The sequence below is a fragment of the Alosa pseudoharengus genome, unplaced genomic scaffold (genome assembly GCF_046254945.1).
Source record: "Alosa pseudoharengus isolate Yale_2024_CS ecotype anadromous, Long Island Sound unplaced genomic scaffold, YU_APseudo_1.1 YU_APseudo_1.1_scf_5, whole genome shotgun sequence".
NCBI lineage: Eukaryota > Metazoa > Chordata > Actinopteri > Clupeiformes > Clupeidae > Alosa > Alosa pseudoharengus.
The window spans coordinates 24736791-24751663 of NW_027468837.1; the positions used below are offsets into that span (position 1 = coordinate 24736791).

General features: G+C 42.4%; 1 protein-coding gene across 3 annotated transcripts in view; it reads right to left on the bottom strand.

Moving 5' to 3' along the window:
* Nucleotides 1-371: 371 nt before the first annotated feature.
* The window catches only part of hdac11 (histone deacetylase 11), a 23792-nt gene continuing 9290 nt past the window's right edge, over nucleotides 372-14873 (bottom strand). For 2 of the 3 annotated variants that reach the window (XM_076269307.1, XM_076269306.1), the window contains 7 exons: nucleotides 14219-14261; nucleotides 12653-12729; nucleotides 11394-11456; nucleotides 6643-6705; nucleotides 5911-6007; nucleotides 3905-4083; nucleotides 372-1981 (listed from right to left, as the gene is read on the bottom strand). In XM_076269307.1, the coding sequence (XP_076125422.1) occupies nucleotides 1742-1981; nucleotides 3905-4083; nucleotides 5911-6007; nucleotides 6643-6705; nucleotides 11394-11456; nucleotides 12653-12729; nucleotides 14219-14261 (762 nt within the window). In that variant the 3' untranslated portion in view covers nucleotides 372-1741. The remainder of the gene's footprint in view (nucleotides 1982-3904; nucleotides 4084-5910; nucleotides 6008-6642; nucleotides 6706-11393; nucleotides 11457-12652; nucleotides 12730-14218; nucleotides 14262-14873) is intronic. The other variant, XM_076269308.1, reaches the window with a different exon arrangement.

Here is a 14873-nt window from a genome sequence, read left to right on the forward strand (position 1 = left end):
CTGTCAAGGCAGGTTTCACACAGGGAAAATATGTTTGGATTAAGGATTAAAGCGCCACACACCTGGATGGGCTGTTATGAGATTGTAAAATTGAAATCGCATGTCTTACAATGGGTCTATGCATATCTAATGACATGAACAGTGAAATGGTTAGCTAAAGTCAGAAGCTTTGTGATACAACAGTTAATGTGTGTGTGTGTGTGTGTGTGTGTGTGTGTGTGTGTGTGTGTGTGTGTGTGTGTGTGTGTGTGTGTGTGTGCGCACATTTGTGAGTGTGTGTGTGTGTGCATGCATTTGTGTGTGTGTGTTTTTGTGTGTGTGCATTTGTGTGTGTGTGCACGCATTTGTGTGTGTGTGTGTGTGTGTGTATGTGTGTGTTTTTGTGTGTGTGTGTGTGTGTATGCTTGTGTTTCTTTGTAAAATGATTTACAGCACTGAAGAAATACAACAAAAAAGCACAGCACTATCTACAGCAGGTGGCCCAATGCAAATATGCAGATTATTTCCTACATTTATAAACATAATTTATAAACATACCAAATAGCTCAAACAAATATAAATAATCATCAGTAAGATAACAAATAAAAAAAATTATGTTAAAAAACGTGGATATGTGGTATGTATTAGGATGGGTTCAGTGCATGAAGAGTATTGTTGGCAAAACCATAAACCTGAAAATTGCACAACCGTTATGTGATTCTGTTTGATGTATGTAGCTATATTCCAACCTGGCTAACAGTCAGTTCCCTCAGTTTCAACTTCCCCCTTTCCTAGTTCACATGTCACATGTACTGTGACTTAAGACCAGTCTTTCTGTTTTTACTTTTTCTGGGTTTGCCACCTGAATGCAACAACTTGCTAATTCAGTCATTGCGTAACGTACCATCCTAACAACTGTTATCAAAAAAAAAAAAAGAAAAAGATGTGAGCTGAACTCTAGAATGGGTCTGGCTCTGATCTGGCAAGAGTCTGGGCCTCATCAGGACCAGTCCTGTTCTAGGACCAGCTGTTATGCAAGACCACAATGAATGTGAATACATCACACTTTCTCCCATTCTACTTTCACACGTCACTTACACTAGTACTTTTAACTTCAACTTAAAGTGCGTTTTTCTCATTAATTCAAACGTAAAGCTACTCTCCGCTGAAGATCACATTTCGTCTACACGTCCACTCGCCCACCCTACTGGAATGAGCTCATAGTCCCTGACAAGCTGTTAGTTAGTCCTACACTAACAGTGCTGAGTACGTTATCTGTTACTGTGAAGTAGGTCACTGTGAGAACAGCCCACAGCTGGAGTGAGCTGTTACTGTAAGTAAAAATGCAGTTAGAAAACATGCCCTGGACAGAGTTAAGACTGGCCACTTAGAGGCTGAAGATGCACCTGAAGATGCATGTCTCAAAAAAATTGGAAAGTTTACAGTTCTCTGTAAACTCCCTGAATGCTAAAGGAACAAGAGACATCCTTCATGGATCGAGACTAGTCTCAGAGAGTCTTTGATAGTTGATATGCCCAACATCACGAAAACACATTGCTGTTAAGAGTGCTTTTTGTGATGCTCATTTTTCATTTTCATTTCTTTCACATGATTTGAATTATGAAACAAATGGCATGCCTTGGGCTGTTTCCACGTTACTAACCACCACAGAGGGCCAACTGAAGTGCATCCTTAGGACAAATTTAGCCTACGAGGTCCTTATCTGAAGCAGGACTCCACATAGCCACTGCTGACCAAAGCCTCAGATGGCATTAAAGGTTGCCCCGGATGACACCGACTTGCTCATCATGAGTGGCATGAAAGATGGGCCCGCCTCCTCAGCCGCCACGCCCTCAATCAGGCCCTCGCGGTTCAAGTTGAGGATGGAGTCGGCGATGATGCGGGCGGTCTTCTTCTGGTAGCCTCCCGACGTCACCATGAGGATGGGGATGCTGCGACGCCGGGCTGCCCGAAAGACGATTTCATCTCTCTTCACGATGCCCTGGGGTAAGAGGAGAGAGCCTGAGGTCAGCGCTTTAAACGTTTGGTCGGTGATTCTGGAAGACTGTTGATAATTGAGCTCAACAACCTATCAAATGACACTCCAGCCATTCTGTGCACTTGATGAAACGTGCTGATGGCCTGGAATAGTGTAGCCAGGACAGAGCAAAGATCAGAGTTTTTTATTCAAGTACACAGACGGAATGAGAGGACTGTGAGGAGCATTTGGCTGATTTTGGCTGAATGAGAGGACAAGAGGACTGTGAGGAGGAATTGGCTGATTTTGACAAAGAGTGTATTGTATTAGAATCTAGCCATACTGTTGGCTTCTCTGGTTCATAATGGCAGCTGTGGGGTCGCTCTTATATAGGGGCTCCACACTGGTGCTCATGAGATAAGGTCTTAACAATAAACAACAGCGCTTCAGGGGCTCCTTCAAAGATCTTTGTTCATTTGTTAAATCATTCATTCATTCATTCATCAGATGTAAACTGGTTACAGTAAGGTATGTACAGCACACAATAAAAACATCCAGGGAGTTATGTCTATATCCAGTAAATTCACATTTACACACAACTTTTACATGCACAATTCCATGGTCTCCATTTGGGTAAATCCCTGGTTACATCCAAACTATAATTGTACCCAATTCAGCTGTAGGCCTGGATCACAATAGACATGACCATGCTTAATTAAAGCTGAAACTAAACACTCCTGGAGGGGGGGGGGGGGGGTAAACAAAGCTGCATCCCCATAGGTTCAGTGCAGTAAGCCATACATGATTAACAGCTCTTACAAGATTGTTAAATTGGACCCAACATACCAGGCAGAATCTATTTTTCATTACACCCCAATCAATGGCGTTATTAGTGATAATTCAAGCCGAGTTCTGTCTCCTGGGTAAACAGAGAGACAGTTTTAGAGCCAATGACTCCGGGCTTCAAGACCTCAGCAGCAAGGAGAGAGAAGGAGCAGACTGCCCCTGTCCAGTAGAACGGATGACCTCATATTTATGTGTGCGACTGTTTCCTCTGTGACTTACTGTTTTGTCAGTTTGGGAGAGGCCGTCAGGGCCAAGCTGATGGACACCGCCTGTAAAGCTCTAAGCTAACCTCATCCTGGGAAAAGGGAGCAGCTTTTTTATGCCTTCAGGGTTGAGGCATTCTGTCGCTGAAATGAGCAGCGTTTGGCTGAGCCTCGTGATTTTCATAGCGGCCCATGTTTGCAGATCGCATTTCCACAAACAAAACGCTTTCACTGGAACACAGACTCTGGGAGAAACCAGGATAATCACTCTTAATGCATCCTGGGAGTAGATCAGGCAGATCCATAAGACACATGGCTGTCAAATAGCGGGAGCCCTCAGTTCACTGGTACAAGTCTGTGGGAAATGCTGATGCAACAGACTGGCTAGGGGGCTAACGTGACTCTCAAATTAAAGGCAGATTGGCTGTAAAAGGCCTTAAGGAAGGGGGTGTTCTGGAAAGAAACACTTTAACCCTCTGTCCTCAAACTAAGCTATCATGGTAGATACCATAACATAACGTAACAGGCAGATATCCTGTCACAGATCACCATGACAGAGAGTGTCCAGAAATATGACAATGAAGTGCTATCATCGTCAGTTACTTTCAAGACAGCTCAGCTATGGATGGTACTGTATTACAGCTCATGTCTGTCTTACCTGCCATAGCATCAAACTAACTCATGCCCATTACAGGTACTGATAATGATAACCTGACGCTGCTGTATCACTAGACAATGTCTATCATAATTACTTGGATGTGGCTACTGACATGATACCTATATGATATGATCATGTCACTCTTATGACACAGTTCCGATAAATTTGCCACAGACGGGTGTACTGACTCTAAAGGAGAGGTGAGAGAAATGGCGGACTGTACGACACACTGCACTGTACCTGCGGTGAAATAGCCAGGCCTCCCAGAGGGTCCCCATCCAGGATGTCCGTGCCAGCGTTGTAGATGATGATATCAGGTCGGACCTCATTGAGTGCCCCTTCCACGTGCAGCTCCACCTTCTGGAGATACTCCATGTCCTCTGTGCCCCAATCCAACTCCACCTTGCGCTTTATCGCTCCTGCAGGACAGGCACACAGGCTTCCTCAGTCTCACCTAAGAGCTACTACTACCAATCAGCCAACCACCACACACACCCAGGTTATACTGTAGAGTACTCCAACAACCGCTTGGAAGAAAAAAGGTATTATTCCTTGAGACTTAAAAGAACAAGCCTCTTTAGTATTTAATCACTATTCTCCTGCGGAGGCCAGCTGCCTGTCTAATTGATGCCTGGGCTATGCTTTAGGAAATATAAACAAGTTCTTAAGAAATTCTCAGTAAATACTGGGCCCATCGTAGAGTACACTTAAGTGCCATTCCTTAATCCTTCTTTCCACACTCAGGTTGGACCAGGGTATGATGCCCTAGTCATTGGGCATGGTGCCCACAGACTGAATTACACTGATTATTGGCAGGGATGGACAGGAATATGGCTGAAGAAAGGAGAGGCATTTCTGAGAAGCTGGCTCCACACTGGTGGTTGACAGCTACTGTACATGCTAGACCGGTTCACAATGACTAGACAAACAGACGGTTCTATTCAACAAACATGTACTCAGTGGGTTTTTCGTCTCATATTATGTGGAGGCCTGAAAGGTAGTTTGTCACACAACAGCATGACATTCTATAGCAGTGCATGCAGCAGAATGGGATTACATTAATCAGAACAAAAAAGTTATTATATTATGAAGAACATACAGTAATAGTTGTCTCACACTGTCTCCCTCACAAGTCATTACAATTGTTCATCCTTCTCCTCCATAATTAGCGACGGGGGCCACCAGTGTGCTGTTAGCAGCATTCGGCTTTAGCCTTTCATTAGTTTAAGCCTTTGCCAGTTCATTCAGAAAACTATCTGCAACAATGCAGCAACCCCCCCCCCCACTCCCTTTCAAGCTCATAACAAAACCTGTGTGTCGCCTAATTAGTCTCTCCGCTGCTTTTAACTGCAGATGAAGACTCTAGGAAAGCGCTACGTGCAAATGAGGTGCTTTTCTACGCTTTGAAGCTACTTCAATGTCACAGACGGCAGTGGCTCTGGGAGGAAAATACAAAGCGAATACAAGTGGAAGGACGCCACAACAAGGCACTTATCTGGGAAAGCCAGGCAGCACTTCCCATTATATTTCCCAAGGAACGTATGGGATTGACAGGGCAAATGTATGGATTAATACATTCACCTTTCATCAATTCATGGTATAGAGGTGGAGGAAAACATTCAGTAATTGGGGGAGAGAGTGGCTAATCAGTCAACGTGACTCAGTGTCAGAAAGAGTTATGACTTACCCCACTGTAGTAATTACACTAATGTATGAAAATGCATATGACAGAATGATGGCTAAACTGTACCAAATACAGCTTCATTACAATTGTTGCATTGAATGCACTGACCAGCTGGTCATAGCTCATGTTGGTATGGACAGAAAGATATGATTTTGCCTCTTTACAAACTACTTTCAAAGGTCTACAAACTGATGGGTTAATGCTTAATACCAGTGAGAGAAACTTTCATGAAACTCATTAAGCCACCATGCAGTCCTCATTTTCTCAAAACTCTTCTAATGAATTCCCCAATGTGACTAGATGAGTAACACTGCCCCCTTTAGGTCATAAGTCTTCACTGAAATTCTGTCTTCACAGTGCACCTCCCTTCCTTCCATCTCCTCTTCCAACCCGTATGGTAATACTGTTGTCTCTTGGGGGTATTGAAGTATCAGGAAATTTGTTTCTCATTAACTATAAATGAGTAAGTCCATCCTTCCATCACAACCATTCATTTGATTTGTCTTCCCTCCAAAAGCCACTGGATGACTATGGCAACTCCCCTGTATCAGGCAACACTCACGTTTGGCATATCCATCTCCCGGGTAGATGTAGCGATTGTAGACGTCCATTATGTACACACGTCTGTCGTCCAAGAAGTCCCGCTCATGTCCATTTCCCTACAGGGCAAAAAAGGAGATCACATTGAGAGTCCAGAAATAAACACCCACTCTCTTTCCCCTGGTTTAGAATGAGGACATCTGTCAGATGGGACTGCACTGATCTCAAAAAAAAAAAAATGAGAAAAGGGAATAAATATTTAAACCTGTAAATAAAACAGTTTACTTTGATGAAATTATTTTGTTTGAAATTGCATCACCAGATATGGGAATGTCAAAATGGTGTACCTGTGAGCAAGAGTGATGTGCTTTTGTGAGCTGAAAATGTATTAGAATAAATTTACACTAGAAACAGACATACCACCTTCAGTTCTCACATCCTAGGCTCCCTTAAATATTTAGGAACCGTGCAAAGAGTTTGACTGACAGAGCGAAAGAGCGAATCAACTCTCAATCAGCCTGTGGAAGTTCGAGCAGAGATGTCCCAACTTAGTGGGAGTCTATCAGTCTTCGTTATCGACATGCTACCTGTCACCTACGCTGTGTCACTCCCTCTCGGTCATGTCTACATCAGGCACTCTTGCCGGGGTTATATCTACCCTCTAAAGCACAAGCCCTTGACTTGTGCTTTAGGGGGTGGATATAACCCCGCTGGTTAAAAAAGAAAATATTATGAAAACAGAAAGAACTCACACCCAACAGAAAGAACTCAGACCCAAGCAGCATTCACTCCTTAAACTCAGTTTTGGGGTTTTGGTCTGTTGTAGGAAAGACAAAAATGCAGACAAATTCACTGCACCATCTGGTGCAATAAAGGAAGAAGCACAGGCCCTGAGCTGCAGACTGTGGTGACAGAAATAATTAAACAGTATTAGCAGCCTGCACAGGTTCAATGTCACCTAACTAATTGGCAGCCAACATCAATCATTTAGAGTTGCTCAAACAAATTGAAAGGTGTCTAAATTTAGTTCTGGATAGGGGAGATAGGTGTGCCGTTAGGGGGATGAAGACCTCCGAGCAGACGGTTAGATTTGCATACACTTAAGTGCTGAGGGGAGCTAGGGATTGGCTCCCATCTGAATTCTCCTCCTCACCTGAGCTGAGAAACTGAAGAGGACCTAATACTGAGAGCTAACATCTAGCAAAGACTGCAGAGCACTGATCCTAACCACAATAAAAATGGACTTTTCTCAGGAAGTTCACATAATCACCACTGATTTCCTGGCTAGATCATGACTATGTGGAACATGCTCAATGCAGATTTACCTTCATCTGTACAACCTATTTAGAATTTTCAAGCAGGGAAGGGGGGCCAAGAGAACTAGACCACTACATCCCTCTAAGTCGAGTTCAGTTTCAACAACACACATCACCTGGGATATTAAGCCGCTCCCGCCAGCGGACCAAAGCGAAAATCTAATCCTGTTTATTACTGGTGTGACATCGCTCTGGCGAAACAATTTATTGTCTCATTGCAAGACCTAATTCAGTTCATTAGCACATGCTTAGCATTCATGAGAGCCTCTGCCCTGCCCACCAGACAAGCTCCAAGCTGGCAGGACATGTCATAATTCCCAGCCTCTAATTAGAGTCTCCTCTCCCACTTTAGCCCCGTCCCGAAATTTCAGCTCACTTTAAGTTCTGCTGAGAAAGCAGCACCACCTCCTCCACCATCACCCCATCTCCTAACCTGAACCACCCCCACAAACGCACCCAAATTTGGCCGCTTGTTCTCAGCCTAGTCTTCATGAATTATTTAACTCCCATCAGTATTGATCTGATGCAACCCCCTCCACCACCCCCAACAAAAACCCTCTAACATCACCATCTCCCTCTGCACCCACCCCCGCACAGTCGATAAGCAAAAGACCATAATTATAATCAAGCCATGCTTCAAAATGCTTATGGCAGTTAGGGATGGGAGTGTCATGCCAAAGAAATATGAGAAGGGAAAATAAAACAACAAAAGCAAAATACAGAGCTTAAACTTCTGGTCAGCGTGAACTCAGTTAATTGTCCAGGCTAATTGGGATAGGTATGACTCATCGCTCTGGGAAATCAAAAATATACAATAAAATGGAGATGACATTACCAAACAACTTTTGTAAGCCTTCAAAATACCTTCGTACACCCCAGGTCACTTAAACTGTCATGTTCCTGGTGATAGGAAGTCCTACTCTCTCATGTAAGCACACAAACTCAGACTACTCTTGTTGTCTGCATGCCCGGAGCATTGGCTGACAATTCACTCAAAGTCGAAGCACACTGTGTTATCAGTAACTAATGTTTACCCTCTAATACATAACAAAGTAATAATTATCTACACAAATGATGTGAGTGCTAATTATATAGATTGCAAAACATTTAGAGATCAAGAGACCAAAAACAACAATATATGCAGCACTCTCAAATATTGCATTAAAGAGAGTTACACTCAGTGATGAGTGTTTATGTTGTTTACCAAAAACAACAATATATGCAGCACTCTCAAATATTGCATTAAAGAGAGTTACACTCAGTGATGAGAATTTACTCCCTAATAAATAGCAAATAAACTGCATGGTAAGTACACAGACGGAAAGAAACTCTTTTAAGGACTCTGAACTTCATTAGCGCAGAATATAAACCTCATTACATGCAGAATAAACACAAAGATTTCCTGGCTGGCTGACAAATACTCTTTGGGCTTGCGGAAGGAAGGTTGGTTTCAGAGGGGCATAAAAGGATGCAAATCACGATGCTCACCTACACTCACTTCGCCGTTTTAGTTTTTATCCCGAGTTGCACCACACAGTATCACGATATACCAGCTGGCTCTCAAACAGCTCTTTTGGCTGCCTCACATCTGATTAAAGCCAGATCCTTAAGCCACATCCTGAGTCAGCCACGCTATATACTGTAGGTGAAGATACAGAAAACCACTAGTGGACGTCACTCTGGAGTAATGTTAAATGACATGCCACTGATGTGGACACTTTTGCTCATAGCACTAAGCTTCGCCTTAACTGCATGTACGTGATAGGACAGGCATCTCTCTGACAGGAGGTTATCTTCCTTCCCAGATAGGAAGTCATCTGATACAGTTATCCTGAAGGCACGCTGCTCAACTGCATGTTTAATGAGATCAGCCAGGCGACTGTAGACCCTCGTCTCCGTTACACAATATCAGTCACAATGAAACCAAATTCCAGCATCTGCATTCTGAGCTGGAATGACTCCAGAGCCATTTCTAGAGCACCAGAGCCTGATTCTGGAGCAACAGATCCACACCGCATCAGGACCAGAGGCATGCCAGATCATCTCATTCCAGACCCTGAATCTGCTGCGTTCAGGATTTCCTTAGAGCTTATAGCACAGTGGTGGAGTGAGAGCAGAATTATAAACAGTGCAAATAACATTTCGACATTCTGTGTCAAACAAGGTAAATTAACCATTAGATGCACCAGTGGTGTGTTTTGTTTAGCACCGACCATTACATGATTGTAAAATAAAGGACAGGACAGAATATAATGTTTGTGCTCTTATTAGGTTCCATAGCAGTACATGTCCTCAAAGTACTCAGTAAAGTAGGAGGCTCTGTTGATTACTTCCATCCATTCTGGTTCGATTTTACACCCACACCAAGAGCCAGCAGTGCTGTATTGGGACACTGTGTATGTTTCACCCGTAATTGTGCTTCTCTGAGAAACACAGCTGTGACCTTGGTACTGTTAATGCTACTGCTTGCTGGCAGTGCTTTGCTTGATTGGGCATACTTGTCTAATTGAACCCAAGAAATACAACTTATACACAATACCCCCCCCCCCCCCAAAAAGGAACATTTTTCCTCCACCTGAGGCCAGCAACCTTGGTCAGATAAACAACACTGTTTGATTGTGATTGCAAAACTGCAACAAAATGTCACTGCCACACACTCTGTGGCTGTATATGCTGTAAGTGCTTTCCCATGCTTCATCAGATTGTTCCAACAGCATAACATTTCCCCCATGTTCCAGATCATTAGACTGTTAGAAATAGGCTGTAAATGACACGGACAAAATCCAGAGGATATCAGGTTGAAAAAAAGAGTGTTACATTGGAATCATAAACATGACCATTGAAGTCTAGGGGTAATTCTCTTCAAATCCAAATGGCATTGCATTGTGGGTTATAGAATGGACTGCTATGAAAGTCAAAGCATTACAGCAAACTGAAAGTGACAACACAATACATGCTTACAGGCATTGATACTGTCCATGTTTGACTTAAAACATCAACATGACTACAAAGTCTCAATGTTAACAGCCTATTTGACTTTTGCCCACTCTTGAGGTTGAGTGTGCTGCTCTGCCGACAGGACTCTGTGAGTGACACATATATGCTATGTAGAGGAAGGAGCACATAGTTTGGCTGATCCCTGCTCTGATCCCACTCAGTCCTGCCTTGGCTCTATGTGGGCTGAATTTGCCCTCAAAATCTCAGATGACCTTTGCTGGGAGAATACACACTACCCACCCACACACACACACACACACACACACACACACACACACACACACACACACACACACACACACACACACACACACACACACACACACACACACGCACACACGCACACACACACACACACACACACACACACACACACACACACACACACACACACACACACACACACACACCAATTGGAGGCAGAGTCAAGGAAGGTAAGGGGAATTTAAAACCGCCATACTTAAGCCCCAGCAAGCCTCCACTGCAGCCAACAAGATATTTTGCCAAGTGCTTCTGTCAATACTTGGACTGTGAGGCACGTTTTTTCCTTGTTGTATTGATTCCCTCCCTTTCACAATCCATTACAGCAAAGGTAAAACATATGTGATGTTTATGTTTCATCCCGCAATCATTTAGCAAAAATGGAGGCAAACTATTGAGGAAGAAAACACTGAGAAACTTCAATCTGTAACTGGCATAAAAAATGATCTCCATCAACTCTATTCTGTGATCCCCAGTCATGCAGCAAGAGAAGTCTGACCTCTCAAACAAGGGTCATGAGAAAATTGTTTTGCATCCTTGTTGTTTGAACCTTTGCTCTGATACATCGCTTCTTTTGGCCCCTGTGCTGAGAAAAAACATCACTAAAGACCAATCAGTGCTGTGGTGATTACATAATAACTTGATGAACTAATTAAGACGCTATTAAAATATTGACCTAGATAAAGGAAAACAAGGAGAAAAAAAACAAGGCTAAACAAAGACTAGGTACAGTAAATAACCAGCCTGTACAATCAAATCAACAACAGAAAAGAAACAGCGAAGCTGTCCATGGACAAGCATTGGATAAATGGTGTCTGAATGGCATGGCATTGATTACGGTGCTAAACAGGTGGTATTATCTTGTCTGCGGTGCTGATTCTTCTGCAGAGGGATTGATTGAGTGAAACCGAAGAAAATGAATGCTGTTCACCTGATGGGCATCCAGATCGATAATGGTGGCCCGGCAAACCCCTTCCACTCTCTCAAACAGGAACTGTAGGAAGGACAGAGAGAGACACAGAGAGAGAGAGAGAGATTCAGCGAGAGGGAGGGAGAGTGTGAGTGGGAGAGAGACAGACAGAGAAAAAGAGAGAGGGTAAATAAGAGAGATGAGGGGGTAGAGAGAGAGTGATCAGGGAACATGCAGAATGAGATGCCTCTTGCTCATCTGAGAAATACCAAAGCACAAATGGCTGTGTGGTGGGATGATAAGATTCAGTTCAGATTTACTTGTGCAAAGCTTACAGTCAAACAATAGCTTGCAGGAATCTGACTGACATGAATTATTGAAAACGTGCACTTCAAGGAGCAATAAAATACAACACTTTGTTACTTCCTTCATAAGGTACTGTAATTATTGTATTGCAAAACCACATACAATTACAAAAAAAATCTATATCCCACTGGCAATGAGAGGCTGGAAGTTGGAAGATAGAGACTTTGGCAAATGTGGTAGATTAAAGAAGGAAGGGACCCTGTTAAAATGAAAATGAGTAAAAATGAGGACATTGCAGAGCTGCGGGAGCACACTGCCAAGAGAGAGAGGAGAGAGAGCAGGCCAATGTCGGGAGTAGAACGCAAACAAGCTCTCTCACAAAATATGAGTCTTAGTGGGCTCCTTCAAAAAGGCCACAGGTGAAACACGTGTCAAACAGCAGCCTAGGGGCCCAGCCAACATGCACTTCCATCAATATTCCACCTGTGGACACTGACACGTCTTACCTACAGCATTATGTACATTTGAAATGATTTAGCATTACTCTGGTCCATGCATATACTATATATACAGTATATGGGCCATATGTTAAGCTTGATACTGTATGAAAAAATATATACGTTTTCAATGGAGAATCCTTTACATCTGAGCAGACCATTCAACTGCTCTGTTGTGGAGACAGAGCTGAAGAACCCTTTTCATTCTATGGTTTTAATGAAGAGGGCGAGTGTGCATGAACTGGTATAACACATGATACTGGTAACCATTAGACTAATATAGACCCCCACTGTGTATGTTGTGTTATAATTTAAAATAATCCTTAAAAATATTGTCCTAAATGCATGCAACGCAGGTGAACGTGAACTGTCAAAGCCAACCACACTACCGGACACTGACACAGATGCTGAGTTATCACTACTGAATGATCAATACTCAATCAAGACATTGTGATGATGGTGTCTCGTGTCTCTTACCTTGATCGCTAATGTTATATCTGCATAAGCACAGAAACCTCCTCCCTTGTCACTGGAGCAGTGGTGGAACCCCCCTCCTGAGACAGAGAAACATTGGTTCAGTACATGTGGAACTCTATAGGCTACAGGCTCCATTACAATAACTGGCATTCTCCTTAAGCAGCCTTATTGATCGCCATTAAGGAATTGGGGGCTGTTTGTTTCTTCGATGCAACAATTCCCTTATTGAGTCAAGACTTGAGAATACCTCAATAACTAGCCTATTTGCCTGCATGTGAGAAAGAAAGATGCTACATCAAAGTCAGGTGACTGAGCAGTGCTCTTTTAAAAATGACTGAGTGACCGCATTTATTCAGGTGTTACAGATACTGAATTTAATCAGGTATTAAAGATGACTTTATTCAGGTTTATCCTCTCACTCTTTAAATAACTGGGCACGTTGTAATTGATGGTTAGTTCGAGCTAATTAGCATTTATTGCTAAGTCACTGCACCCAATAATCCATGCTGTAATATAGACATGATTGGAAAGTGAGGAGAGGTATGCCAAACGGAAATCCATGCAGTACCATTAGATGAACGCTGGCCTTTTCTTCGTCAAGATAATAGGCTCATTCGACTTCATACAGCGTTGTACAGATCTGGCTGACTTAATACATACAGTACAATGCATGTTTCCTGCATGAAGTTCAATGAAGCTTTGCTTGCATCTTCACACACAACCAGGCTGTTTCTCACTGACTCGTCATCGGCCATATGTGAATCCGCTGGCCTTGTTTTCGTGGCCAAACAATACAAGGGGAGTGTTTATAAGGGATCAGTCTGAAACTTTGGTTGCATCAGTGTACAATAGTACAATTGAGGTTTGGTGGAGCTACTTTCTTGACATGTTTCCATGGTAACAATGGTTTTTCAGCCTAAAGCATGACCTTCTGCTGGTAAAACTGTCTGCTGTTGGCAAACGAGGTCCTATTGGCTTTCTGCACTTTCCGCAATGCCAACAAAACAGGTAGGGACAGATTAACTACAAAATAACAGTTGATGATAGTATGATGATGTCAGCATGGTGAGATAAAACATAGATGTGAAAACCTGTTCACCAAGCCTAATAACATTGTGATGACTAAGATTCAAGATTCAATACATTATTGCCATACAACCTGGTAACTGTTAGGGATTCATGATAATGACACATACCACACAAAATCAAATTAATATAGAATGCAGTATATATATAGGATGTAGGGAATACCCCCCATGACATAAGATCAGAGATAATAAGGAGGCTATGAGGGGAGGAGAGTCAGACTAAAATGTCAGGTGCTTAGAGATGCCAAATAATACAGTCAAATTCCACATACAACACAGTAAGATGATATAATAAAATGAGATTAAAAAAAATACAATACAATAAGTAATAAATAAATCACACAACATTTCAAGAAATGTGCCTACTGCTGTTGAACTCTGTCGACACAAACATGTATATATTACAAAACTGATAATATTCATTTATCTCTAGCAAAATGACTGTGGGAAGCAACAAACTGAAATGGTCAGAACTCACCAACATTGATAGCCCATCCTCTGTCCATGGCGAGCTTTCCTGCCTGAATGAAGAATAAAGTATACATTAAAAAATTAAGAATAAAGTATACATTAAAGAAGATGCTATTTCACTTAAGGGAATGTTTATATTTAGAATAATAAGACATCCTTAGCACTGGAGTTGGCTCCATGATACATGTTTGCATATTTTTCTCCATCTGATTTCATGCATGAATAGAAAAACTGATTCAACACATTCTCAGTAGATCCTACAAAGTTCACCCAGAAGATAATGCAGCTTGCATTTACCTCCAACCACTTTCATATAAATAGTTCAACTCTCTCTGGTCCAAGGGGAGGACTCATTTCTCATCTTATAATTCTCTGCTGCCGTAGAATCCAATTTAGGGATCAATATGTGCATTAAAGAGTATAGCACTTGTATTCATGGTACATGGAGGTATTTGGCTTAGCAGGGAAACCGTGTCTTTTTAGTACTGCTTTTGATGCTATGGACATTAATAAATGAAGACTGAATTCAACACAACACACACACACACACACACACACACACACACACACACACACACACACACACACACACACACACACACACACACTTCTCCAAAACTCAGTATGACAATGGTGATCAAAAGGAATTTGAAATAACAGTC